Here is a 26815-nt window from a genome sequence, read left to right as displayed (position 1 = left end):
GAGGTGAGACTGGAGAAGGACAAATATAGCACCTAACTTTAAAAGGGGGAACGAAGAGGACCTGGGAAATTATAGACCAGTCAGCCTAACTTCAACACCTGGAAAGGAGATACTCAAACAAATTATTAAACAATCAATTTGTAAGCAACTAAAGCAGTGGTTTTCAATTTGTGGCCCATGTTGGGGGTCCACACCTCCATTTGAAATTTTTTAGGGGTCTGCAAATGAAAAAAAGATTGAAAACCACTAACCTAATTTAAGGAATAGCCAGGATGGATCTGTCAAGAACAAATCATACTAAACAAACTTAATTTCCCTCTTTAAGAGGGCTATGGCCAAGTAAATGAGGGTAAGCAGAAGACATGAAATATCTTGATTTTATTCTATAGTCCTACATGGAATTCTCTTAAGCAAACTACGGAAATGCAGTCTAGATGAATTTACTGCAAGGTAGGTGAACAACTAGTTAAAAGACCATACTCCAAAAGCAGTTATCAGTGGTTAGCTGTCAAACTGGAAGGGTGCATCTAGAGGAGTTCCAAAAGGGTCAGTCCTGGATCCAGTAGTATTCAATATTTTCCTAAATGACTTTGATCATGGAGTGGAGAGTATGCTTATAAAATCTAAAGATGACAGACTGTGAGGACATTTTGGAGAACAGGATTAGATTAGAAAAGGATTACGATTACCTTGACAAACTGGAGAATTGGTCTGTAATCAACAAGAAGAAATTCATTGAAGACAAGTGCAAAGCACTCCACCTAAGAATGAAAAATCAAATGCACAACTACAAAATGGGGAATAATTGGCTACGAGGTAGTACTGCTAAAAAAGATCTTGGGGTCACAGTGGATCATAAAGTGAATGAAAGTCAACAATGTGATGCAGTTGTAAAAAAAGGCTAATTTTCTGGGCAGTATTAACAGGACTGTTGCATGTAAGGACATGGAAGGTAGTTGTCCAGCTGAGGCCTCACCAGTGTTGAGTAAAGCAGGGAGTATTGTATCTAATTCTGGGCACCATAGTTTAGGAAAGCTGTAGACAAATGGGAGAGAGTCCAAAGGAGAGCAACAAAAATGCTAAAAGGTTAGAAAACTTGATCTATGAGGAAAGGTTAAAACAACGGTGCACATTTAGTCTTAAGAGACGACTGAGGGCAGACCTGATAACTGTCTTCAAATATGTTAAGGAAGAGGATGGTGATCAATTGTTCTCCTTGTCCACTGAAGGTAGGACAAGAAGTGATGGGCTTAATCTGCAGGAAGAGAGACTTAGGTTAGATATTAGGAAAAACTTTCTAACTACAGTATAAGGTAGTCAAGCTCTGGAAGAGAGGTTGTGGAATCCCCATCAACAGAAATTTTTACAAACAAGTTGGACAACAACCTGTCAGGGAGGGTCTAGCTTTACTTGATCCTGACTGAGTGCAGGGGGCTTCCTGAATGCAGGGGGCTTCATGACTTAGAGATCCTTTTCAGCCTCAAATTTCTATGATTTTATGAAAGCTGACTGAAGAGAGCCATATTAAACCTTCCTCAACTAAGTATTATAAAAAAAAGAAAAAGGAGGGATTCCAGCATGTATCACACACCAAAATGGAAAGGGGATGAAAGAGAAAGAAACTGAAAGGTTGGGGTAAGAAATAACAAAATCCAAGGATGGGAAAGTGAGAAAAAAAACAGGAGCAGAAGGAAGGTAATTCTACTGGGATATTTTATTTGGCATTTTTGAGCAAAAGAAATTCCAAAATAAAGCTTCTCCTTACAATTTTTCAATTATAGCCAACCCACTCAAATCTTTGTTCCATACCAGTCATACTCAGGTCTGATTGGTTCAAGAGAAAAAACTAGTGATCAACATTACCAAAAAAAGAGTCACTGTAGTGTAAATTTATTGTTTCATTTACTATAGTACTATTCATATTTAAATAGTATGATGGGAAATAATTTAGTCAATAGATTATTCTCACAGTAAATAAGTTAATAACTTGAGCAAGTTGCTAACTTAATTAGTTAATAACATGGTAAAAGCATTCTAACTGCTTATTAATTAAAATCACACTGTTTTAATATCACGTGCTGCAAAGAGCAGCAGAAGACACTTTAAAGAGCCACTTGTGGCTTCAGAGCTGCAGTCTGAGCATCACTGTTCCATACAATACATTTACAGACAAATGAGGCTGAAGTTGAGAGAAAGAGCAAGGACGAAATGTGAAAATATTTCATTTACAAAAAACAGGAAACTAGTTATACGATATTGCAGGGTTTTGTTTTTGTTGCTAAAACAAGACTATTCTAGCACAATATGAAAGATTTCCAAAATGTAAATTGCACAATTACTGGGTTTGGATTTCATAATAGTGGTAGTGTCAAGAATAAAACGAGAATTGAGTGAAAAGAAATTAGATTATAAAGTAGGTTTTTGTTTTTGTTTTTTTTTAAAAAGTCTTCCTTTTCATTACCCTCAAATTTCCAATACAACCATCACCACAGTATCGAGGCACTGACTGAAATACCAAGATTAATCTTGCATTTGTTCAAAATGGACCCTGCTGTTCAATATTCTTAGATTTAGCTGCTTTTAAACAGTTTTTTTATTCATCAGCTTCTGTTATTAGAGAATTTATGCAGGCCACAAATTATTTAAATTTACCCACTATATGATAGGACAAAAATCAGCTCACTTAATCTAGGTGTTACAGCCAGTGTCAAGACAAATATACATTTAGAGCATTAAAACTTCAGTTAACTTCCAAAAAGCCACACTGAGATTCTGTAGACTCTACTTTTAAAAGAAAAAATGAGTTTACAGAAGTTTCCCTGACCATCTTCACAACATTGCTATTTTTAAGCCCTGTTCACATTGGATCAACATTAACCCAGCTTCCAAATATACAACAGTGTAAAATTCAGTTATTTTAACAGGCTTTCACAGTTGCAGCCCTGATTCAGCAAAGCACTTAAGTTCATGTTTAACCCACTGAAGACATTTAAGCACTTGCTTAAGTGCTTTGTGAAATATGACTTACGCTTAAATGCTTTGTAGAAACAAGACTTAGGAGCATCTATGCAGTCTTACATGAATGAGATGAGATGTACTTTGTAATGTACAGAACCACAGGACAAGGTAAATTAGTAACCCAGAGTGTGCACATGCCATGAGGAAGAGCACACTTCATTAAACCTAAAAAATAATTTGTGACACTTTATACTCATCTGTACTACAGGCAGAATCCCCTCCCAAATTGGAAAAAAAAAAAAAAGTGTATTACGTGATCCCACATTCAAATAATCACTGGTACAAATATTTCAAAAGTGCCTTAACTGCAGCGTTTCAGAGACCTGAAATGAACCTGTAACTGAAGAGGATAAAGCTGATCAACAACAGATTTCTGTTGCTGGTGAATGCCAACAACTTTTATTCATATATCAAGGAAGATGCAAGTACAAGAAATGTGATTTATTATTGATAAAATTAAAACAAATATATGCAATCAGTAGAACCCTCAGGCTCCTGGCAAATTAAAAAGGGCCTTGGTGTCAGACCATCTGGACATCTCGGTCTTGAAAGTGTGATTATCCAACTGTGCTATATACACACACACAGACTGAATTTATGAAGATTTAAATATGCAATCATATCACATTTCTTCCCTGGTTTGTACGTACAGACTGCATGCACTTTGTACGTGACAGTTATTATTGTGAGTCTGCCTAGGATTAAAGAACATTGTGCTGTAGCAAACCCCATTTAGCATGTCTATACTGCAATTAAATTCTGTTCAGCAGTTCAGGGTTCAAACTGCTACTTAACATCACTGTAAAACTGTTTAAGAACCAAACAGCAGCTGCAAATCAATTTCCAAAACCTCACTTTCTGTAATGATTTTTAAAAGATTTAGTGTGGGGATAATACTTTTCAAACAATTAATAGTTCTCATCTCTGCATGTTTGGGGGATAAAAGTCAGGTTGATAGACAATAGATTACTTTAATGGATTTTCCTAGGTTTTTTATTCATTGATAAATATGGAGATTATAACCCAGATTACAAAAGGGCTTTGAGAACTATATATGAAAACACTGTATCAGAGCCAAGTATTTAAGATTTAAAAGCTTTTGAGAATTTTTTTAAACCTGCACATATTTTATTAGCAAAAAGAAAAGGAGGACTTGTGGCACTTTAGAGACTAACAAATTTATTTGAGCGTAAGCTTTCGTGAGTGTCATAAATATAAGGGGAAGGGTAAACCCCTTTGAAATTCCTCCTGGCCAGGGGAAAGCTCCTCTCACCTGTAAAGGGTTAAGAAGCTAAAGGTAACCTCGCTGGCACCTGACCAAAATGACCAATGAGGAGACAAGATACTTTCAAAAGCTGGGAGGAGGGAGAGAAACAAAGGGTCTGTGTCTGTCTGTATGCTGCTTTTGCCAGGGACAGAACAGGAATGGAGTCTTAGAACTTTTAGTAAGTAATCTAGCTAGGTATGTGTTAGATTATGATTTCTTTAAATGGCTGAGAAAAGAATTGTGCTGAATAGAATAACTATTTCTGTCTGTGTATCTTTTTGTAACTTAAGGTTTTGCCTAGAGGGGTTCTCTATGTTTTTGAATCTAATTACCCTGTAAGATATCTACCATCCTGATTTTACAGGGGGGATTTCTTCATTTCTATTTACTTCTATTTTCTATTAAAAGTCTTCTTGTAAAAAAACTGAATGTTTTTTCATTGTTCTCAGATCCAAGGGTTTGGGTCTGTGGTCACCTATGCAAATTGGTGAGGCTTTTTATCCAACATTTCCCAGGAAAGGGGGGGGTGCAAGTGTTGGGAGGATTGTTCATTGTTCTTAAGATCCAAGGGTCTGGGTCTGTAGTCACCTAGGCAAATTGGTGAGGCTTTTTACCAAACCTTGTCCAGGAAGTGGGGTGCAGGGCTTTGGGAAGTATTTTGGGGGGAAAGACGCGTCCAAACAGCTCTTCCCCAGTAACCAGTATTAGTTTGGTGGTGGTAGCGGCCATTCCAAGGACCACGGGTGGAATACTTTGTACCTTGGGGAAGTTTTGACCTAAGCTGGTAAAGATAAGCTTAGGAGGTTTTTCATGCAGGTCCCCACATCTGTACCCTAGAGTTCAGAGTGGGGGAGGAACCTTGACATGGTGGCATAGTGGTGGGATTAACCTGAAATCATTTTGAGATCCAGTTGAGATTTTTTGAACTAGAAATACAGATTTTAAAAAGGAATTTTTTTTTCCTGTGGCTTTGAAGCAGCTTTGAAACTGAAAGCATCTTGGGTTTTCCCTGCTTTGTGGCCAAGCAGAGACAAAAGGGGATTATCTTGTGAATTGCAGGTTTTCTTTGCCTGGAGGCAGGGTACTTAACTCCTGCAGGGAAATTCACAGTCTTCCAACCCAGAGGTTTTTTTTTTTCTTTTCTTCCTAAAAGTAAATAGGGGGTGTGTGTTCTACCCATTTGCTTTTTCTTTGGGCTGGGTAAGCAGGTTTCCAAGTAGTTGGAGGTTTTTTGCTTTAAGTTGGGCCCAGAGCAGAGACAAGGGAATTGTCTTTTTCTGTAGGCTGACAATCACTATCAGAGAATAGGTATTCTATTCCAGCACAACAAAATTTTACAGCCAAGTTTTGTTTGTTTATTTCTAAACCTCGGGTGTAAAGTTAGTTAAAAACAGAGAGGTTAGAATGACCAAATCCTCAGCTCGACTACAGCTGGAATTAGCCAAATTTCAGGCTGAGGAAAGACAAAGGGAACATGAAAGACAGATAGAACTCATGCGGCTGAAGAAGGAACAAGAAAGGGAGGCAGAACAACACCAAGCGGCTGCTCACAGGAGAGCTATGGAAGCGAGGGACAAAGAACTGGAGGAGAAGGAAAAAGAGAGGAAGTATGTGGAGGAGATGGAGAAGATAAAGGCTCAGCAGAATATCCCAACAAACCCTAGTAATCCTTCTCCAAGTACCACTTCCCATCCCAGAAAGTTCCCCACCTACAAGGCAGGCGATGATACTGAGGCCTTCCTAGAAAACTTCGAAAGGGCCTGCCTTGGATACAACCTCTCTACTGACCAGTACATGGTAGAGCTGAGGCCGCAGCTCAGTGGACCCTTAGCTGAGGTGGCAGCTGAAATGCCTAAAGAACACATGAACAAGTATGAACTGTTTAAATCCAAGGCGAGAGTCAGAATGGGGATAACACCCGAGCAGTCTCGTCGGAGGTTCAGAGCCCTAAGGTGGAAACCAGACATGTCATTTACCCGACATGCCTACCACATTGTGAAACATTGGGATGCCTGGATATCAGGAGCAAGTGTTGAATCTCCAGTAAATTTGCCCTTCCTAATGCAAATGGAACAGTTCTTAGAGGGTGTTCCTGAGGAAATAGAAAGATACATCCTAGATGGGAAACCCAAAACTGTAATCGAGGCAGGAGAGATTGGAGCCAGATGGGTGGAGGTGGCAGAGAAGAAGAAAACTGGTCGCAGTTGGAGCGGAGACCAGAAGGGACCACCCCAGACCACACCCTATTACCGGGGGCCGCCCAAGGCCCCACCTACCTCCCAAAGAACCCTCCAGACCCCTTATCGTCCTGCCACCCCGTTCTCCAGCAACCCTCCTCGCCCCAGTGACCCGTCAGCTGGACGATGTTTTAAATGTAACGAGCTGGGGCATGTAAAGGCCAACTGCCCCAAGAACCCCAACAGATTACAGTTCATTGCACCGGAATCACACCAGAGGTCCACAGGCCCAGATACTTCCCAGATACCCTTAGAGCGGAGGGAAACTGTGAGTGTGGGCGGGAAGAAGGTCACCGCGTGGAGGGACACCGGAGCACAAGTGTCAGCTATCCATGCTTCCTTAGTGGACCCCAATTTAATCAACCCAGAGATCCAAGTGACGATTCAACCCTTCAAGTCCAACTCTTTCAATTTGCCTACAGCCAAGTTGCCTGTCCAGTACAAGGGCTGGTCAGGAATGTGGACTTTTGCAGTCTATGATGATTATCCCATCCCCATGCTGTTGGGGGAAGACTTGGCCAATCATGTGAAGCAGGCCAAGAGGGTGGGAACGGTCACCCGCAGCCAGGCTAAACAAGCCGTGAGGCCTAGCTCTGTTCCGGAAACTGCTATCAGGACCCAGTCAGAGGTGATGGACCTGGACCTTAGGCCAATGTCTGCAACAGCAGTAGTGGATCCAGTCCCAGAGACCCAGACGGAACCAGTCCCAGAACCGGAACCAGCCGAACAACCAACACCAGACCCTGTGTCAGCACTGAATCCAGTACTTGCAACCTCAACACCAGAGGGCCCCACTGAACCTGAACTGGCAGCAGCCGATAACCCTACACAAGAGGCTCAGCCGGAGCCTGAATCCCAACATAGTGCACCAGCGGAGAGCGGTTCACAGTCAACAGAAACAGCTCCATCCCCTATATTGCTTCCAGAGGGACCAAGCCTAGGTCCACAATCCAATGAGGAACTGATGTCCCCAGCATCAAGGGAACAGTTCCAGACCGAACAGGAAGCAGATGAAAGCCTCCAGAGAGCTTGGACGGCGGCACGGAGCAACCCACCGCCTCTCAGCTCTTCTAATCGATCCAGGTTTGTTGTAGAAAGAGGACTTTTATACAAGGAAACTCTTTCTGGTGGACACCAGGAAGACTGGCATCCTCAGAGACAGTTGGTAGTTCCAACTAAATACCGGGCCAAGCTCTTGAGCTTAGCCCACGATCACCCTAGTGGCCATGCTGGGGTGAACAGGACCAAAGACCGTTTGGGGGGGTCATTCCACTGGGAGGGAATGGGCAAGGATGTTTCTACCTATGTCCAGTCTTGTGAGGTGTGCCAAAGAGTGGGAAAACCCCAAGACCAGGTCAAAGCCCCTCTACAACCACTCCCCATCATTGAAGTTCCATTTCAGCGAGTAGCTGTGGATATTCTGGGTCCTTTTCCGAAAAAGACAGCCAGAGGAAAGCAGTACATACTGACTTTCATGGATTTTGCCACCCGATGGCCGGAAGCAGTAGCTCTAAGCAACACCAGGGCTAAAAGTGTATGCCAGGCACTAGCAGACATTTTTGCCAGGGTAGGTTGGCCCTCCGACATCCTCACAGATGCAGGGACTAATTTCCTGGCAGGAACTATGAAAAACCTTTGGGAAGCTCATGGGGTAAATCACTTGGTTGCCACTCCTTACCACCATCAAACAAATGGCATGGTGGAGAAGTTTAATGGAACTTTGGGGGCCATGATACGTAAATTCGTAAATGAGCACTCCAATGATTGGGACCTAGTGTTGCAGCAGTTGCTCTTTGCCTACAGAGCTGTACCACATCCCAGTTTAGGGTTTTCCCCATTTGAACTTGTATATGGCCGTGAGGTTAAGGGGCCATTGCAGTTGGTGAAGCAGCAATGGGAGGGATTTACACCTTCTCCAGGAACTAACATTCTGGACTTTGTAACCAACCTACAAAACACCCTCCGAACCTCTTTAGCCCTTGCTAAAGAAAACTTACAGGATGCTCAAAAAGAGCAAAAAGCCTGGTATGATAAACATGCCAGAGAGCGTTCCTTCAAAGTAGGAGACCAGGTCATGGTCTTAAGGGCGCTCCAGGCCCATAAAATGGAAGCATCGTGGGAAGGGCCATTCACGGTCCAGGAGTGCCTGGGAGCTGTTAATTATCTCATAGCATTCCCCACCTCCAACCGAAAGCCTAAGGTGTACCATATTAATTCTCTAAAGCCCTTTTATTCCAGAGAATTAAAGGTTTGTCAGTTTACAGCCCAGGGAGAAGATGATGCTGAGTGGCCTGAAGGTGTCTACTACGAAGGGAAATGTGCTGGTGGTGTGGAAGAGGTGAACCTCTCCATGACCCTTGGGCGTATGCAGCGACAGCAGATCCAGGAGCTGTGCACTAGCTACGCGCCAACGTTCTCAGCCACCCCAGGACTGACTAAACGGGCATACCACTCCATTGACACAGGTAATGCTCACCCAATTAGGGTCCAACCTTACCGGGTGTCTCCTCAAGCTAAAACTGCTATAGAACGGGAGATCCAGGATATGTTACAGATGGGTGTAATCCGCCCCTCTGAAAGTGCATGGGCATCTCCAGTGGTTCTAGTTCCCAAACCAGATGGGGAAATACGTTTTTGCGTGGACTACCGTAAGCTGAATGCTGTAACTCGCCCAGACAACTATCCAATGCCACGCACAGATGAACTGTTAGAGAAACTGGGACGGGCCCAGTTCATCTCTACCTTGGACTTAACAAAGGGGTACTGGCAGGTACCGCTAGATGAATCTGCCAAGGAAAGGTCAGCCTTCATCACACATCTCGGGCTGTATGAATTTAATGTACTCCCTTTCGGGCTGCGAAATGCACCCGCCACTTTCCAAAGACTTGTAGATGGTCTCCTAGCGGGATTAGGAGAATATGCAGTCGCCTACCTTGATGATGTGGCCATATTTTCGGATTCCTGGGCAGACCACCTGGAACATCTACAAAAAGTCCTTGAGCGCATAAGGGAGGCAGGACTAACTGTTAAGGCTAAGAAGTGTCAAATAGGCCTAAACAGAGTGACTTACCTTGGACACCAGGTGGGTCAAGGAACTATCAGCTCCCTACAGGCCAAAGTGGATGCTATCCAAAAGTGGCCTGTCCCAAAGTCAAAGAAACAGGTTCAATCCTTCTTAGGCTTGGCTGGTTATTACAGACGATTTGTACCGCACTACAGCCAAATCGCTGCCCCACTGACAGACCTAACCAAAAAGAAACAGCCAAATGCTGTTCAGTGGACCGGAAAGTGTCAGAAGGCCTTTAACAAGCTTAAAGCGACACTCATGTCTGACCCTGTACTAAGGGCCCCAGACTTTGACAAACCGTTCCTAGTAACCACAGATGCATCCGAGCGTGGTGTGGGAGCAGTTTTAATGCAGAAAGGACCTGATCAAGAATTCCACCCTGTAGTGTTTCTCAGCAAAAAACTGTCTGAGAGGGAAAGCAACTGGTCAGTCACTGAAAAAGAATGTTATGCCATTGTCTACGCTCTGGAAAAGCTACGCCCATATGTTTGGGGACGGCGTTTCCACCTGCAAACCGACCATGCTGCACTGAAGTGGCTTCACACCGTCAAAGAAACTAACAAAAAACTTCTTCGGTGGAGTTTAGCTCTCCAAGATTTTGATTTCGACATCCAACACATCTCAGGAGCTTCTAACAAAGTGGCTGATGCACTCTCCCGTGAAAGTTTCCCAGAATCAACTGGTTAAAATCGTCCTTAAGATGTGGAAAATATTGTTAGTCTTTATGTACTTGGTAGTATATTTAGAGATGCATGTGTCTTATTAACTCTGTTTTTCCTAGAGCTCCAGGAAGAAATCCCAGCCAGTGTTTCACCCTAGCTGAGATTTGGGGGGCGTGTCATAAATATAAGGGGAAGGGTAAACCCCTTTGAAATTCCTCCTGGCCAGGGGAAAGCTCCTCTCACCTGTAAAGGGTTAAGAAGCTAAAGGTAACCTCGCTGGCACCTGACCAAAATGACCAATGAGGAGACAAGATACTTTCAAAAGCTGGGAGGAGGGAGAGAAACAAAGGGTCTGTGTCTGTCTGTATGCTGCTTTTGCCAGGGACAGAACAGGAATGGAGTCTTAGAACTTTTAGTAAGTAATCTAGCTAGGTATGTGTTAGATTATGATTTCTTTAAATGGCTGAGAAAAGAATTGTGCTGAATAGAATAACTATTTCTGTCTGTGTATCTTTTTGTAACTTAAGGTTTTGCCTAGAGGGGTTCTCTATGTTTTTGAATCTAATTACCCTGTAAGATATCTACCATCCTGATTTTACAGGGGGGATTTCTTCATTTCTATTTACTTCTATTTTCTATTAAAAGTCTTCTTGTAAAAAAACTGAATGTTTTTTCATTGTTCTCAGATCCAAGGGTTTGGGTCTGTGGTCACCTATGCAAATTGGTGAGGCTTTTTATCCAACATTTCCCAGGAAAGGGGGGGGTGCAAGTGTTGGGAGGATTGTTCATTGTTCTTAAGATCCAAGGGTCTGGGTCTGTAGTCACCTAGGCAAATTGGTGAGGCTTTTTACCAAACCTTGTCCAGGAAGTGGGGTGCAGGGCTTTGGGAAGTATTTTGGGGGGAAAGACGCGTCCAAACAGCTCTTCCCCAGTAACCAGTATTAGTTTGGTGGTGGTAGCGGCCATTCCAAGGACCACGGGTGGAATACTTTGTACCTTGGGGAAGTTTTGACCTAAGCTGGTAAAGATAAGCTTAGGAGGTTTTTCATGCAGGTCCCCACATCTGTACCCTAGAGTTCAGAGTGGGGGAGGAACCTTGACAGTGAGCTACAGCTCACTTCACTGGATGCAACCACTGAATGCATCCAATGAAGTGAGTTGTAGCTCACGAAAGCTTATGCTAAAATAAATTTGTTAGTCTCTAAGGTGCCACAAGTCCTCCTTTTTTTTGTGGATACAGACTACCACAGCTGCTACTCTGAAACCTGACATATTCTATTGTAACTGAAGCGACTGGTATCTGCTCAAATTTATGTATTCACTATTTAAACAAATATATTAAAATGTTATTTTGTAGGAAGTTACAGAGCACTAAAGTAGCCAAGAGAATACACTGCAAATGTGTAAAAACAAGAAAATAGAAATTGGAATCTCCATCTATCTATGCATAATGTAGTGTTTTACAACTTGGAAGGCAAGCCAGAACAGACCACTGAGAATCAGTGAGGATGATGAAGGTGCAATAGTCTAGATTCATTCCAGTTCCCCACTACAAATGTGCTGCCATGCGTAAAGCACCAAGAAGCTTCTTTGAAAGCTTACCTCCCTGCTCCTACAACAGTCCCTATTGTAGCTTGCCACAGGAGCAGTTTATAGGGCTACAGGCTCAGGAAACAGCTCCCCAGCCCAAATTTTTTTTATGTCTGCTTTTCAAACATAGATCAGCTGCAACAGCATGTGACCAGATCCCACAGAGTCACCAGTGGATGCATGCTACCCGAACAGCACATGGCCTTTTGGTGAATTAGGGAAATGGCATAGGGAGGGGGAGTAAAAATGAAAACAGCCAAAAAGGTCAAAAAAGGGGTGTGAGAGGAGAATGGAAACAAAAAAGAGAATAGTCAGAATAAATGCAGACACAAGATAACGGTACATAGCATTTTGAAAGGATGCAGCAAGGGGTGCCCTGGCACTAGTCAACCACTGAGGGGGTTCAACAGAAAGCAAAAACCCTACTATACATAAATGTATGTAGAACAAGTTGCAAATAGGTCTATTTAAAAAAAATAAAAAATCAAAAGACAGAACAGAGACTGTCAGGTATGTTTTGTCAACAGGAAAAAAATGGAAAATAAAACTAAAAACATTAAAACCTTGATAAATATTAAAAGCTAAGATACTATTCTGTATTCTAAAATAAGCTAATACCTTCTTGAAGCAGTGGTTCTGATGGCTGTGTATTGGAAGGCACAGAAGCAGGTTCAGTTAAGTGGTCTGCAACAGGTGTTCTTATTGAAGAGGTCACAGCAGAAGAAACAACAGATGTTTCTACACCAGGCTTGGTAAACTGAACATTCTGGTTTACAGGATGCGATGAATCTACAATACCAACTGAAAACAGAGTGGGAAAAGAAGATAACATTTTACTCATTAGCAAAGACAATTGCACAAATACCAGACAACAGTTAATTTGATGCTCGTTTCATAGTTCCTAAGATAAAAGCTGTTGCTCTTTGAAATACTTTAACTGCTAGATTGCTGAGAAAGAGGAAAATATGTTTTTCAGTTGAACACCAATTCTGTTAAGTATATACTCCATTAAGATGAAGAGATTACTGTTTTGAATATTAATGGTACCAACAACTGAAGCAGAAAATATAATTTCACACAGAAAGCATCAGATAGATGGTTTAATGCTAAGTAGAGCCTGGGTACACCAGATTTTTAATCCATCCCCAAACCTATGCCCTCTAATTCCACCTCCAAAAATCATTCTCAGCCTGTCGTACTGCCCAGACACTAATCTTCCTTCCAAGTAAGGCAGCACAGTCAAGATGCAGCAATCAGCTGTGCAGTGTTTCACTGCTTTGCTTCCCTACCACAATGGTCGTTTCCAACTAGGGGGCCCAGACACCTAGGATTCTGCTTTAATTAGCAATTCATATCACATGGAATATTAAAATATTTTCACAGGGAATTTGCAATGTTGTTTTGAACATCTGAACATGATAGAATCTTCCCATTAAAACGCAAAACGATTGCCACTAGACAGGCTATAGCTCATTAGGAATACTTACCATATCAAAACTATCCTCACTTCACTGAAGTGAGTTTTAAAGGGGCACAGATATTGTAAAGGGGAGTAGGTCAAATATAGTTTAAAAAAAACTTTTGTAAAGGTACAATAACTTTGTTTCCACCAAAATTCAATGTAGTCTGAATAAACTGTACTTTTAGCAAATGTAACTTTAAGCCACCTTTGTTTCAACACTTAAGGCTCAATTCTCCCCTTATGAACCTGAGAGTTATTAGAAATTGGTTGATGCACAGGTGCAGAGTACCTGCTTTCACAAGGTAACACTTCTGTCAATGCAGACCAATAAACCAGAAGCCAGGATCAAGTCTTCGATGATTATTTGACCAGATCAGACTATTAAAATGGCAAAAATAAAAGCAAAAGAAACTCAACTGACCACCAGCATAACATTTAGAATACAAATGAAACAAGTCTTACAAGTAAAAAATTGATAAATATGCATCATATTTTTAAAATAATAAATGTTATGATTGCAGTTACAACTCAAGTCAGGAAAGCCAAAGTTTTGTATGTGCAACCTTAACTCAACCACCTGTGTATATATTAATGATAGTCCAATCATGTGATACTATACTATTTTTCTCAAATGGTACAATATTATTTGAGCGGATTTTAGGGGATGCTTGAGGGGAAAGAGTGCATGTAAAGCAACAATTCTGTTCGTTTGATTTACTGGCTGGCTAAGTTAGTGTTAACTGCACATGAGTAACGATGCTAGGTGGTCACTGTATTTTAAGTTTGTTTAATTATTAGGCTGCCTAACACTTTTTGAATGATTTATTGCTGAAATCTAAATGATATAAAAAACATTAATGAAACACTATGCTTTTTTCTATAGCATATATACAAATTTGAGCAGTTTCTAATAACGAGCACTACTTATTATTTTTGCCAGACAGTGTGAATTGAGATAGTTTATAGCAGGGATCGTCAACCTTTGGCCCGCCAGGGTAAGCCCCCGGCGGGCCAGGCTGGTTTGTTTACCTGCCACATCCGCAGGTTCGGCCAATTGCGGCTCCCACTGGCCGCAGTTCGCTGCTCCAGGCCAATGGGGGCTGCGGGAAGCGGAATGGGCCGAGGGAAGTGCTGGCTACTGCTTCCCGGAGCCCGCACTGACCTGGAACGGCGAACCGCAGCCAGTGAGAGCCATGATCAGCCCAACCCATGGACACAGCAAGTAAACAAACTGGCCTGGCCCGGCCCACCAGGGGGCTTACCCTGGCGGGCCGCATGCCAAAGGTTCCCAATCCCTGGTTTATATAAAAGATGAGCAGTGATAATTTTTCTATTACTTAGAACACTGGTAAACTGCTATGATCAATTGTTCATAACTCAGTTAAAAAACCTAACCAATTTTCACTGGAACATTCAAAGATTCTTAATGATTTATTTCCTTGCCAAATGTTAATTTTATCACAAAAACTGTTGCAGCAGAAAGCTATCAAAAAAAGCTTTCCCAAACTTATAGGGAAAGGTTTGGGGCTTTTATTTATACTCCTTCAAAACAGCAGAACAGTTTCTCTCACGCTTTAAAAAATTATGTTGCCTTCAAGCAGAAATAAGGCCTGGAACATTACATTTCCTAGAGGAAAGTTTTGGAGTCCTGAGCAACTGAAAACAGGGGATTACAATGAGAACACATACACAACTTTAACTATCACCTTTGTTACTACTTTAAGTATGCCATTCACTCTTGAAAGACCACCACAAACCACAATCTCCAGCAGTTTTAAATTTTGCTAAGTTTTTTTTCCCCCCTCAGCTGACAACAAGATGAAGTACATACTCAAATAGTGATTAACCTACAATACAGCAATCAAGCTCAAGATAAAGCTTGACAGAACATCTGTTTAAGTACATATTTTCTATTGGCTTATCCTCAACAAGCCTGATTAGCCACTACCACATTCCAGCTAGCAGATGCCATAAAAATGCACCTACAAAACTAACAATGCTTTGTTGGCTCATAGTAAATGTGAAAAAGTGCAGACGAAAACCCTTTAAAGTTAGCCAGAATTAGAGGAAAAGTGCAACATAAAATAAAATATATTTTATGACATTACAGTGAAGAATTAATCACTAAATGTGTAATAACCTTAAATATAAATTAAAATAATTAAACAGGAAGCTGCCATTTTTGGCACAGATAGGTTAATGTACGATTGCATGACAGAGGGAAGTCAATGTTTAAATTTTATGTATTTTGTTAACTAACTGTAGTTCAACCACTTGCCTTGCAAACATGACAGCCTCTTGCCTTATCATGGATTCAAATGCTGAGCATCCCACTCTGCTTTTAAGCGTCAAGCTGGACCTTCTATTACAAATCGTCAGTCAGTACAGTAGCACCATTCAGTTACGAAGATACAGAAACAGTACTTTTAAATACAAAAAGAGTATTTTGGTGGACAGTCTTTCCAGTATTTGTAGTAACATTCTGCAATTAGAAGACTTAACATTATAGCCAGGGCCATGTGCAGCTATAGCAATGTAATGTAAGTCACACGCTATATCCTGTATATTTTGTGGTATACAACATGAAGCTATGATAAGTAATTAACTATTTAAACAGGAATAGAAAACACTGGGTAGACAATGTGGCCAGTTTAACACTGCTGTTGGCATTTTAACTTTTGAATTTTTTAATTCTGATTAACTGACAAGCATTTTATATTTAATGTTACATAGGTAAAGTTACAATTTATTGGTGAGGTGCTGTTATACATCCATATGTACACTTATGTGATTAAGTAACAATAAGCACAGATGTAGATGAGCAAGTAGATAGCTTAAAGGATTTATATACAGGCTTTATAGGTACTACAGGGCACGGGTACATGGCATAGCACTGTTTTAGCCCAGGTCCAGACTAGTATCTATATTATATTGGCAAAGCACTCCTAGTTCGGACACAGCTTATACTAGAAAAACTTTACTTTTGCCAGCACAGTTTATTCCAGCCCCCCTTGAACAAGATAAGCTATATCAGCACAAAAGCAGTTTTGCCAGTATAACTACATCTACACTAGGATCTTTTGCTGGCACAGGTATCTTGGTCACAAATCACACCCAACTGAAAGAGCTGTGTCTGCAAATGTTTGTAGTGTAGATCTGGCCTTACTTGGGCAGGCATGCAGGTTTTGCTTATTACACAAAAGTGACAGATTTTAAATAAAAAAGTTTAATTTTAATTACAGGTCGCGCTCTGTTTCCTGCATGTTACAAGAAGTTCACTTTGCTGCTCAAAATGGCTTTAGGACTATCTCCTGAGCTGTGATCTTTGCTACATCTTGTTTAGACATACTTTAAACTGTAGATATAATCTTAAAGCCTTTGAGTATCTTATCAAAGTCTATGTCCAAAGTTTTCTGTAAACTTATTTACATACATGAGTCAAAACATTTCATTCTATGGACAATCCCAGAAAATGCTTTCTAATCTAGATGAGCTTGAAAGGGTTTGAGGTTATTTTGTTGACAATTTCTGTGTACTGTATCCATGAAAGCAAAGTGATGCGGGTACACATTTTGGAAAATAGCTGCCTCTGAGACATCTGTACTTTCTTGAAATTCTGTTTCCTTTTGAATTACTTTATTTTTTGACACTTTTCAGAGATACAGGAGAATGTCAATTTGGTTTTAACATGTGTCTGGCTTACTGGATTTTTGGCTTTATCTTTCCATCTGTTTTGGTGTGAAAGAAATCCCTACATTTTTTTTTATAGTGACCAGCTCCTAACAGTGCAAAAAATTACTTCCAAGTAAAACTATTTCCTTTAAAATTATGCAAAATGAGGGAGGTCTGTTGTAGCATCTTTAAAGTTTGATACCAAAACAGCTGGTATAGCCAACCAAGTAGGTAAAAATGGAGTAGAACCATTTAAAGTGATCAGCTGCAAGAAGATTTAAAGGAGCTGCTGCAAATTTTACGTCAACCTTCTCTAAGCACAAGACACATTAAGTTAAGCTGTATAACACTTCTTATGCTACACTGAACAACCTACCCTCTAAGAAATGAGAGAGGTAATGAAGATGAAAGGAAAGTAAATAAAAAAAAAATTTGTTTGTAACTACATTTTTTCTAAACATATGCAGTGCAGGATGAAGTTTTATAGCAATACCAAACAAAATTTACTCAATCTGAAAATGCTTTAAGCCTGCACCAACAACCTGAAAAAGTAACTAAAATTGTATCACTCCCTCCCCCCCGCAGTGAATTAATTACACCAGGAACAAAGAAACATTTGGCATCTTACTCCTGACCTGACTGTTGCAGCAATTCAGGTTATATTTTCAGTATAATGCCACGTTAGTCATGGATAAAAATCTGCTGAGCAATTTTAACTGGAAAATTGTGAGTTTCAGCAAAAGTATGGAATTTACCATGAAAAGGAACATTATTTATTAATGCTTTGTTTACCCAGACTTCCCAAATGGTGCAAATTTATTATAAAATTGGCTTTTGGCTAATTAATGTTAAGAATATTCAGCCTCTTGTATGTAACACGATAATCTCAAACAGAACAAAATAAAACTTAAATTGGGTACAACTCGCTGACTTAGAAAAATTAAAATTAATTCAAATTGACTTTGAATCAGCCAGCGGCATAATTATCTACCTTACATTCAATGAGCTCAGTGTTGTTATATTGCTCTAGTACAGTAGAAAAGGAATACTGTATTAGTGCTTATTCTTAGGTATGTAACTGTAAATAGGTATATATATAGATTTTAAAGTTACATTACACCACATTAGGCAAGCAAGCACAGAACAAATAGACTATCCCTGCCCCCAAAGAGCTTACAATCTAAATAAATGTTTAGTTGAAATCTGAAGGTTAAACTTAAATCTATACAGATGTTTTTCAGAAATCAGTTAAAACCAGACAGAAGTTTGCTGAATGAAAAAAATTGTATGTAAACACTACTTTAGCACTCATAATTCTAATTAAGCAATGATTGCTTATCTGACCGCTTAATTAAGGAACAAATGGAAGACCACAAAAAATATCACTCCACACATCTTTCAAATTCTCATTTAGGTTTTTGCCAGCTCCATTTCCCTGTCTTAAAAAACATGTCTCTTGGAGACAACATTGTTAGGAGCAAATAAATAATTGATTTTAACATGTCTAACCATCAAAATTTTTCATTTAAATGAAAAATGTTTGTAAATGCAACATTAACACAGAATTTGAACAGACACAAAAAGGTTAACACTAATACTACAGATATGTATGGTAGTATTTTCAATTGCTGCTTGGATAATATTTTTCAATTTTCCCCCAGGATGTGTATAATGTGGTCAAGTTTATTATTACTGTGAAAACTTCAAATTTTCAATATCCTGACTAATCCATTTAAATTTTCAAACTTAACAAGGCATTAACTGGTTTCTGCATTTAACTCTTTTAAAGAAAAACAAAAGAAGGAAGGAGAGAAGTCAAGCAGATCTGGGAAATGAAGTCATTTATGTCATCACCCCATTTCATATAAGTTACTTAATGCTTGACACTAGCTACCTCAGTGAGATTTCGTTTTCAATTTTTTTACGTTATTTATTTTTGGGGTGGGAGGGAAGGCCAAGAAAGAGGGAGAGTGTGTGTCAGGAATCTTTAGGGAGTGTGGCATCATAGAAGGAGTATCTGCAAGCAATGAAAGGAAGAAACCAGCTTTCTAATCTCTCCTTGCAACTGCAAATCCCCTATAAAGTAGGGATGGAAGAAGCAGCAGCAGATAGGCATCTCAGAGCAGCAGTAGAGACTTCTTGGTATGCAACCTAGCATGGTTCTAGGCTAATATATAAAATATATTAGCCTAGAACCATAAAAATATTTAAAAATACATAAAATATAAAAAATATATAAAATATAGCTAATCAGAGGAGATAAAGTGAACAAGGATTGTGAGGGGGCTCACCACCACCAACCTTCAATTTTGACAGATGAGGAAAGCAGCTTTTATTAGACAGAGGGAGGAAAGGAAATACAAAGATGCTTGTCCTTAGAATTCTTAGGTGAAGAGCATCAAGTTTTTATGGTTAATATAAGTAAAAAACATTTCCACACTTCTTTTTCATAACCTTTCAACAAACTATCACTTTCAATCCAGCAGGCGCCTAAGCTACAACTCAACATACTAAAATTAAGCTAAAAGGTACTCTGCATTCAAACTACACAAATAGTTGAAATTAGGCAGGGCTTAACTAGCATGTGTTAATTAAGCCTGATCAGAACTCAACCATTTTTCTGAGTCAAGACAAACCTTCAACTAAAGGAACATGATAAGCACCTCTCTCAAACTCTCTTTTAATACGCCTCGAACCCAAGTCCCCTTTTCCCGGCAAAAAAAATTCTTACATCATCTCCAAATGTGCAATGAGAATTTGAAATAGACTGTTTTCTAATTCAAGTGTGTTCAGTTGTTTAGTAATCATTTCTTCCAGTAAAGGAAGACTATACCCATCTTGCTCAGCTCAGTCAGGAACTTAAAAATGTGAGAAATTTACCTTATTTTTTGTTTAAGGTGGTATCTAACAGAACTAAGGATTCTTATTCTCTTATTACAGTTGATATTGGGAGCAGCTACCTTGCTAAAAACGTGATGTTGCCAATGTTCAAGTAACTTATCAGTAAGATGGCTGCTACCAGCAATAGGATTTTCAAATGCATTTAGGTTATAAGTGGTTTTTCACCTTTTGAATTTTCAGAGTGGGCTTAACAAAATAAGTAGAGTTTTCCTTCGCTAGCATTTGAAAGTATTAATCACCATGTTGGGGCATGACCAACTGATTTTTGATTAGGTTGTCTGTCTTCAGAACTGATTGAGAGAAAATATAGCTAGTTTGTCTCTTTTCCCCCCTAAGCATATATATACACACTAGGTATTAGAAGCCTCTTTGATTCTTCAGTTCTGTTTACGCATACGTTTATGTATTCTTTCCCAAAATGTTTATTAGAAACATTTGCACAAAAATTGTGTCTTTTTCCTTAGCTGACTTCCATTGAGAGAGATGCAAGTCACACATCTGTCAGCAACACCACAATTAGCTGCTATGGAGAGAATTATGTCCTCACCAACAGAAAATAATGTCTTCAAGGGATTAATAAGGAACAGGAGGTGATAAACTTAAAGGATACAGGGGCCCTGTATTTATGCAAATGTTGATTAAAACAAATTAACAGAAATACCTACACCTAAAATATTTTCAGATTTCCATGAGGCATCATCATTATACACTAATCACTTAAAATTGTTTCAATTATAGAAAAATACTTCATTTCATTAAGAAACTTCCTGATTTTGGCATAGTACTATACCTGTATTTATTTGGTTGCTTGCTTTAGCCAGGGATCCAGTGCGATTCCTGCTGAAGTTGTCTTGAGCTGACTGAAAATCTGAAGTGGACCATGATGTAGAATCATATCCCAAAGGAACTTGGTGTGGCAGTGTACGAGGTACAGTTGAACTTTGACCAGGAAATGCATTAGTCTCTTCAAACTGCCCAACAGCTGGAAGGCTCTGGGAAGTAAATACCTGCCCATATGGACTACCAATAGACATAGAAGGATAGGAAAGATTAGGATATACAGCACTAGAGACGGTAGGCATGGCATAATGACCAGAAGAAAGGGGAAATCCTTGAGATGCAACTGAAGAGCTGGTTGAAGAACTGTAGTGACTACTCAATGCAGAATATGTCTGTGGAACACCTGTATGTAAATGGGATGCAGATGATATTGCTCCTTGGGTAAGTCCTCCAGCTGACTCCACAGGATGAGCAGCCCCACTGTACAACTGCTGGGGCTGCTGGGTGTTCAACATGCTGGGACCCACAGAAGGTGTGATGACACTTTGAACTGGTATTGAATAGCAAGCAGAGTGGTAATCAGCAACATACTGGTTATTCAACTGCGACGGGACAGCTTCATGGGGCACTTGTGGGTAGTGTCCGGAGGAAGCACTATAGTTTTCAAGATGTAAGCCATATCCAAAAGGGAACTGCATCGGATTCTGCATTGGACCTGAAAAGAAGAGAAAATGTCATATGTATTAAAGTTGTATGGGTTACACACACCTTTATCGCAGTTGGCTGACACACAGACAGACTGCGGGGATCAGTGTGCTTATTAGCATTAACATACCAGCAGCAGGAGCAAGCAAGCAACCAACAGCACCAAAAAAGGAAGCTACTTCCAAACCGTGGAAAGGACAGAATGGCTAAAGTAGCAGACATTTATGTGAAAACAAAATACTTAAAGCAGTTTGTGTACACATACAAAACACAATTTTCAAAGTTCCATCTCAGATATTTGAACATTTATTGTAAAAAGTTTTCCCCAAGTTAAGATGCTATATGTCATATTTATATTTGGAGGATTATTTTTTAAACAAACATGTTAGAAAGCCCCTGAAAAGGAATGGTATTTATAACAGAAAAAACGAACAACATTATCTGCTACTTTTGGTATTTATAACAGAAAAATGCCAATATGATAAGGTACTTCAAAAACAACCTGCGAAATGTGATAGGAAAACAAAATCTTCCATTCAAACCAATCTGTCAGTGGATAAAAGTTAGTAATACTTAGTTTTATGAATTCTTAAGAGATAAGTAAAGAGTTGCTACTGCTTTTTCCATTACCCCTCTCACATGGTTTTTGAAGTCTGAGCTTTCACAAAAGCCCAGCTATAAACATAGTATCCAGGACGATAGCTCTTCACTTCCATTCACTGCCCCATAGTCCTCTGGTACAAGACAGTCACTGCCAAGTACTTTTAGTTATATATGAATTCTCATTTGTTTTTCCACACTCTAATTTGGCTCTACAGGATAAGCTGCTTGAATCAAATATGCTTTTATCTTTGCCCAGGCTACTGTGCATACATACATTCATTCATAGAGCAACTTGTGTTTTGATGTTATACCAATAAAATATAAACCAGCAGGATCTTATTAAAGGGAATAAGGCAAAATGCCACATTTATTGTGAATACAGAAAGAATCATAGTAAACAGTTAGTTATAGCTATAACAGTCCATTCAATTTCATATTTTTCACACATTTGTACTTAAACAAGTACACTTGCCAGCACAGAATAAATCAGGGAGCAGCTGGATAAAGTAACCTGCCTTCTTAGGGTTTGTCTACACAAAATACAGTAAAAAATATACAACAAAGTTGCACTGGTTTAACTTAATATGTGATGTTAAACTCATTTAGCTAAACCAGTACAAAAGACCGTAGACATTCTTATTTTGGATTGAAGTGAAACTAAAATAATCCTGGTTTAAACTAAAAATGAGTCCACACAGACTTTACACTGGTTTAAAATGTGATTTAAGTTAAAGTGGTGAACTTTTTTAATAGATTATCTCTTTAGTTTTTAATATTTCAACATGTTTAATTTTTAACGCTGCAGTTCCTTAAGACTGTTGGGAAAAAAATCATTAATAGTCTGAATTCATATTAGAGTACTACCGTCACCTAGGTGTCACTTTTCAGCTAGATAGCAGACACCAGCAACATGCTCAGTTATAATTAATAATTTTATTTTTAAATATTCCGTGAGAAGTTCTTACATTTGGACTTCAAGATTGATGGGCTAAGCAAAATAGGCATTGTTTTAAAAGAAGGGCTTCAACACAGAATCAAAACAGGAAAAGTTGAATAGTTAGGAAGAAAAACTATTAAGACAAACAAAAGCAAGACAATTTTACAAAACATTTTCTTTTTAAGGTGTGTACCAGTATGAAAATCACTAAGGATCCTTCACATGGACTTGTCCCCTGGATCAGACAAATACTGTCAAGGCCATGAGAACTAACGACTTTTTGAATACTTTCAAGCCCCAATTTATCACCTCTGCCAAACACTAAATCCTTTTGATGGAAGTCTTTTGATTGAGCTCTTTGTGAGGTTCCAATAAATTCCAACAGTTGGGAGAAGATTTGACAGAATTTATGAAGTCTAATGTATGCAGTACTTTCGCAGCAATGCATACCGTTATCTCTAGCATGTGCAAACACATCAGTAACTATATTTACATAAGCCATACTTACTCCTCACAACATATAACACACACTGATTTTAGAAGCAGAGACCAAATTCAAGGAAGCAGATGGTGCCATTCAGGGCAAAGTGGAACATGGCATTAAAACTAAAAAAATCAAGTCTTGCAGTCTTGTTTTTCGATTTCCTGTTTCCCTTCTTTCTCCCCTTCCTTCATATAAACAATGCCCTAAATGCTGCATGTAAGTTCCCCAAGTAGATCAAAAACAAAACTATATTTTTCAAAATGTTGGAATGTTATTCTGTGGTTATGTAAAGTGACAAATTAAATTAACATCTTGCCTATGAATCACTAAATCTACATGACTGTAAATATATCCCAAGATAAAGAGTATGCAAACCAAGAAACAAACAGATACTCAGTAATTAAAAAAAAAAAAGGAGTTAACAAGATGAAAAATGCAAAAGTCGCCTACTGAGTTTATTTTTAAAAATTAAGAATTAAAAATAATGATTGTCTGAATCATAAGTAAATTAAATGGTCAAACTTTAAAACGAAAAGGAGTACTTGTGGCACCTAGAGACTAACAAAGGTATTTGAGCATAAGCTTTCGTGAGCTACAGCTCACTTCATCGGATGCATTCAGTGGATGCATCCAATGTCACAAAAGCTTATGCTCAAATACCTTTGTTAGTCTCTAAAGTACCCCAAGTACTCCTTTTCTTTTTGCGGATACAGACTAACATGGCTGCTACTCTGAAAACTTTAAAACAAAATTATTTACCCATGTTGCTGATAAGCCTTTAAATTATTACAGTGAAAGAATTTTAAAAATCCAAATGATCATTACTATTTTTACTCTTATTTTTGACATTTCTTCCACGGTCTTAGATACAGTAAAAATAGATGAGGTAAGTTATAGTTTCCTATTTTTAGTGTTGCAATATTTGGATTTCAACACTGAATGGAAATGTCTGTTTATTTGAAAACAACTGTTTACATTAGAATTTTATAAACATGGAAAAATTTATATTGGTTACAGTTATTACAAAATTAAACTTCTGGGCAAAATTTAAGTTGAAAGTCTCTTTCTAAAAGCTTCTATTTAATCGTACCCAGTTTCCACAAACCTTCAGCAATATGTGCATGAACTTGATTCACAATCTGTTGCCTAAACATGACAGAGGCTACCACCTAAAACTTTGTTCATATAACCAAAGAGCATTAAAATTAAAGACCTCAATCCTGCAAACAGATCTACAGAGACTACCCTCTGTGCCCATGCCAACCAGACTGTAAAATCAGAGCCTAGGAGAAGATGTTAAAATGCAATGCTAGCAAATATACTTAATATAAACAACACAGAAATGAAACTGATTAGGATCAGAAGCTGTAAAGACCTCATTAAATCAATTATACATATTTTAAGATCAATTTTAAAATTGTGAGCCATAAAGTCAGTGACAGTATCATTGTAGATTAAAATATATGTAAAAACATATCCTCTTAGTACATTTTCATGCTAAACTACACAGGCAGTTTGCTCAATTTTAGGATATGTAACTTGAAGTGCATGTCTTCTCATTTTGTTATAATAAAACACTATAAGAAACAAAAAGCATCATATTTCCCCAAAATCCCTGAAGTCTTAACCCTGAAGATTTATGTACATGCTTACTTGGTGTATATGAATAAACCCACTGGGAATGCAAATATTTCCATCGAAACTACTCAGGTGTACAAAATAAACCATGTGTCTAAGTTTGCAGAACAAAGGTCTGAGCATGTTACAGCCTCCAAATTGTTCCCAAGATGCAGTTTCCCAACTAGAAAAGTTCCAAAATTAAATTAAATTCAAGGAAAAATATTGTACTACCCCACTTACTATTTTGAATAAGCCTACCTGGCACTATTTAATATTCTGAGAAGTTATTCCTCAGTTTCAGAGCCAGAATTGCAGTGATAGTCAAAAAACAAAGATTGGGTTTTTTATCTCAGTTATGCAGCTACTTAATTTCAAACACTTCATGCCCCCTTCCCAAACACCAGACACTGTAAAAAACACAAACTATGTCTAGATAGCTGTGCATGCTGGTCTATTAAGCCAAAAGTCACCCCTGCAGGGCTCTCCATAATGCCAAATAGGTGACATCCACCTGCAAATCATGGGTGTCCACGAAGAGGGAAGTCAACATCTAGGCTAGTGATACTCAGACCACAGTGGTTCGGTAGCCAAATTAGCAATCGACATTACCCAAAAAAGAGCCACAATAATGTGAATTCATGGTTTCATTTGCTATAGTACTATATATTCATATTTAGTGTTTATACAGATACATTATTCTCACAGCAAAATGACTGCTCAAGTATTACTTTATCAGCTACAAGAGATTAACAACATAGAGCTGGTCTACACAAAAGCTGTAAGTCAATCTAGAGTTATACTACTTCAGTTATGTAAGTTACATAACTGAAATTGACATAACTTAGGTCAGCGTATAAGCAGTGTGCTGTGTTCATGCTCTCCCAGCAATTTACCTTATGCTTCTCAGGGAGCTGGAGTACAGAAGTCGACAGGAGAGCGCTATGCCATCGACTTAGCTTGTCATCAACAGCACTGCATCAATAGCAGCAGTACTGATTTAGTCGTTAGATAAGCCCATAGCAAAAGCATCCCTCAGGTCGCCCCACCACCCTTGTCCCAGCCCCCTCCAGTCGCCCCCTCCGCCACGTCCTTGCCCCAGCCCCTCCAGTCGTCCCCTCCGCCACGTCCTTGTCCCAGCCCCCTCCAGTCGCCCCCTCCGCCACGTCCTTGTCCCAGCCCCCTCCAGTCGCCCCCTCCGCCACGTCCTTGTCCCAGCCCCCCCCGCCCCCTCCAGTCTCCCCCGCCCTCCTCTGTGCCAGACCCCACCGTCCCACCCTCTGCCCCTTGCCCTCGTCGCTCTTCCACCAGCGCTACTGCCCCACGCTCTGCTGCCCCCCGGCCAGCCCAGCCCCGCTCCAGCGCTAGGCCCGCGCGGGTCCCCAGCCTCGGCTCCTCACCGTTCTGACAGGGCGGGGCCCTGGCCGCGGCGACGGGCGCTCTGGCCCCTCCAGGAGCTGCGGCAGGGCGCGGCGGGATCCCGGCTGGCGCCGACATAGCTCCTCGCTGCGCCTCTCCCTCGGCGGACGCGCCGGACGTCACCAACGGAAACGGCCCTGGAACGCGCGCAGCCGCAGCCTTCCGCCCTGGAACTGATGCGTGAAGGAGCGAGAGCAGCCAATCCGGACTCGGAGTCACCGCCACAACCCACAGCGCCCCCTGGCGCCTCCTCCCATCCCTGCGCCACCGCCGCAACCTGTGGTGCCCCCCCAGTTCCACCTTCACAGCCCACAGCGCCCCCTTGCGCCGCCTCCCAGTCCCGCACTGAATTCCAACCCCCAGCGCCTCCTAGTTCCCCTCCAAAATGGCATCA

General features: G+C 40.0%; 1 protein-coding gene across 5 annotated transcripts in view; it reads right to left on the bottom strand.

Moving 5' to 3' along the window:
• SEC24B (SEC24 homolog B, COPII component) overlaps nucleotides 1-26547 on the bottom strand; it is a 99985-nt gene extending 73438 nt beyond the window's left edge. For all 5 annotated transcript variants that reach the window (XR_013345889.1, XM_077815128.1, XM_077815129.1 and 2 more), the window contains exons 1-3: nucleotides 26403-26547; nucleotides 20667-21371; nucleotides 12460-12642 (exon numbers count right to left, since the gene is read on the bottom strand). Coding sequence is in view for 4 of the 5 variants with exons in the window: in XM_077815128.1 (XP_077671254.1) it covers nucleotides 12460-12642; nucleotides 20667-21371; nucleotides 26403-26499 (985 nt within the window). In the remaining variant the exon portion in view is untranslated. The remainder of the gene's footprint in view (nucleotides 1-12459; nucleotides 12643-20666; nucleotides 21372-26402) is intronic.
• Nucleotides 26548-26815: the final 268 nt, after the last annotated feature.

The sequence above is a fragment of the Eretmochelys imbricata genome, chromosome 4 (assembly GCF_965152235.1).
Source record: "Eretmochelys imbricata isolate rEreImb1 chromosome 4, rEreImb1.hap1, whole genome shotgun sequence".
Lineage (NCBI taxonomy): Eukaryota > Metazoa > Chordata > Testudines > Cheloniidae > Eretmochelys > Eretmochelys imbricata.
The sequence above is the reverse complement of the archived record's forward strand: the minus strand, read 5'-3'. Positions and strand labels throughout refer to the sequence as shown.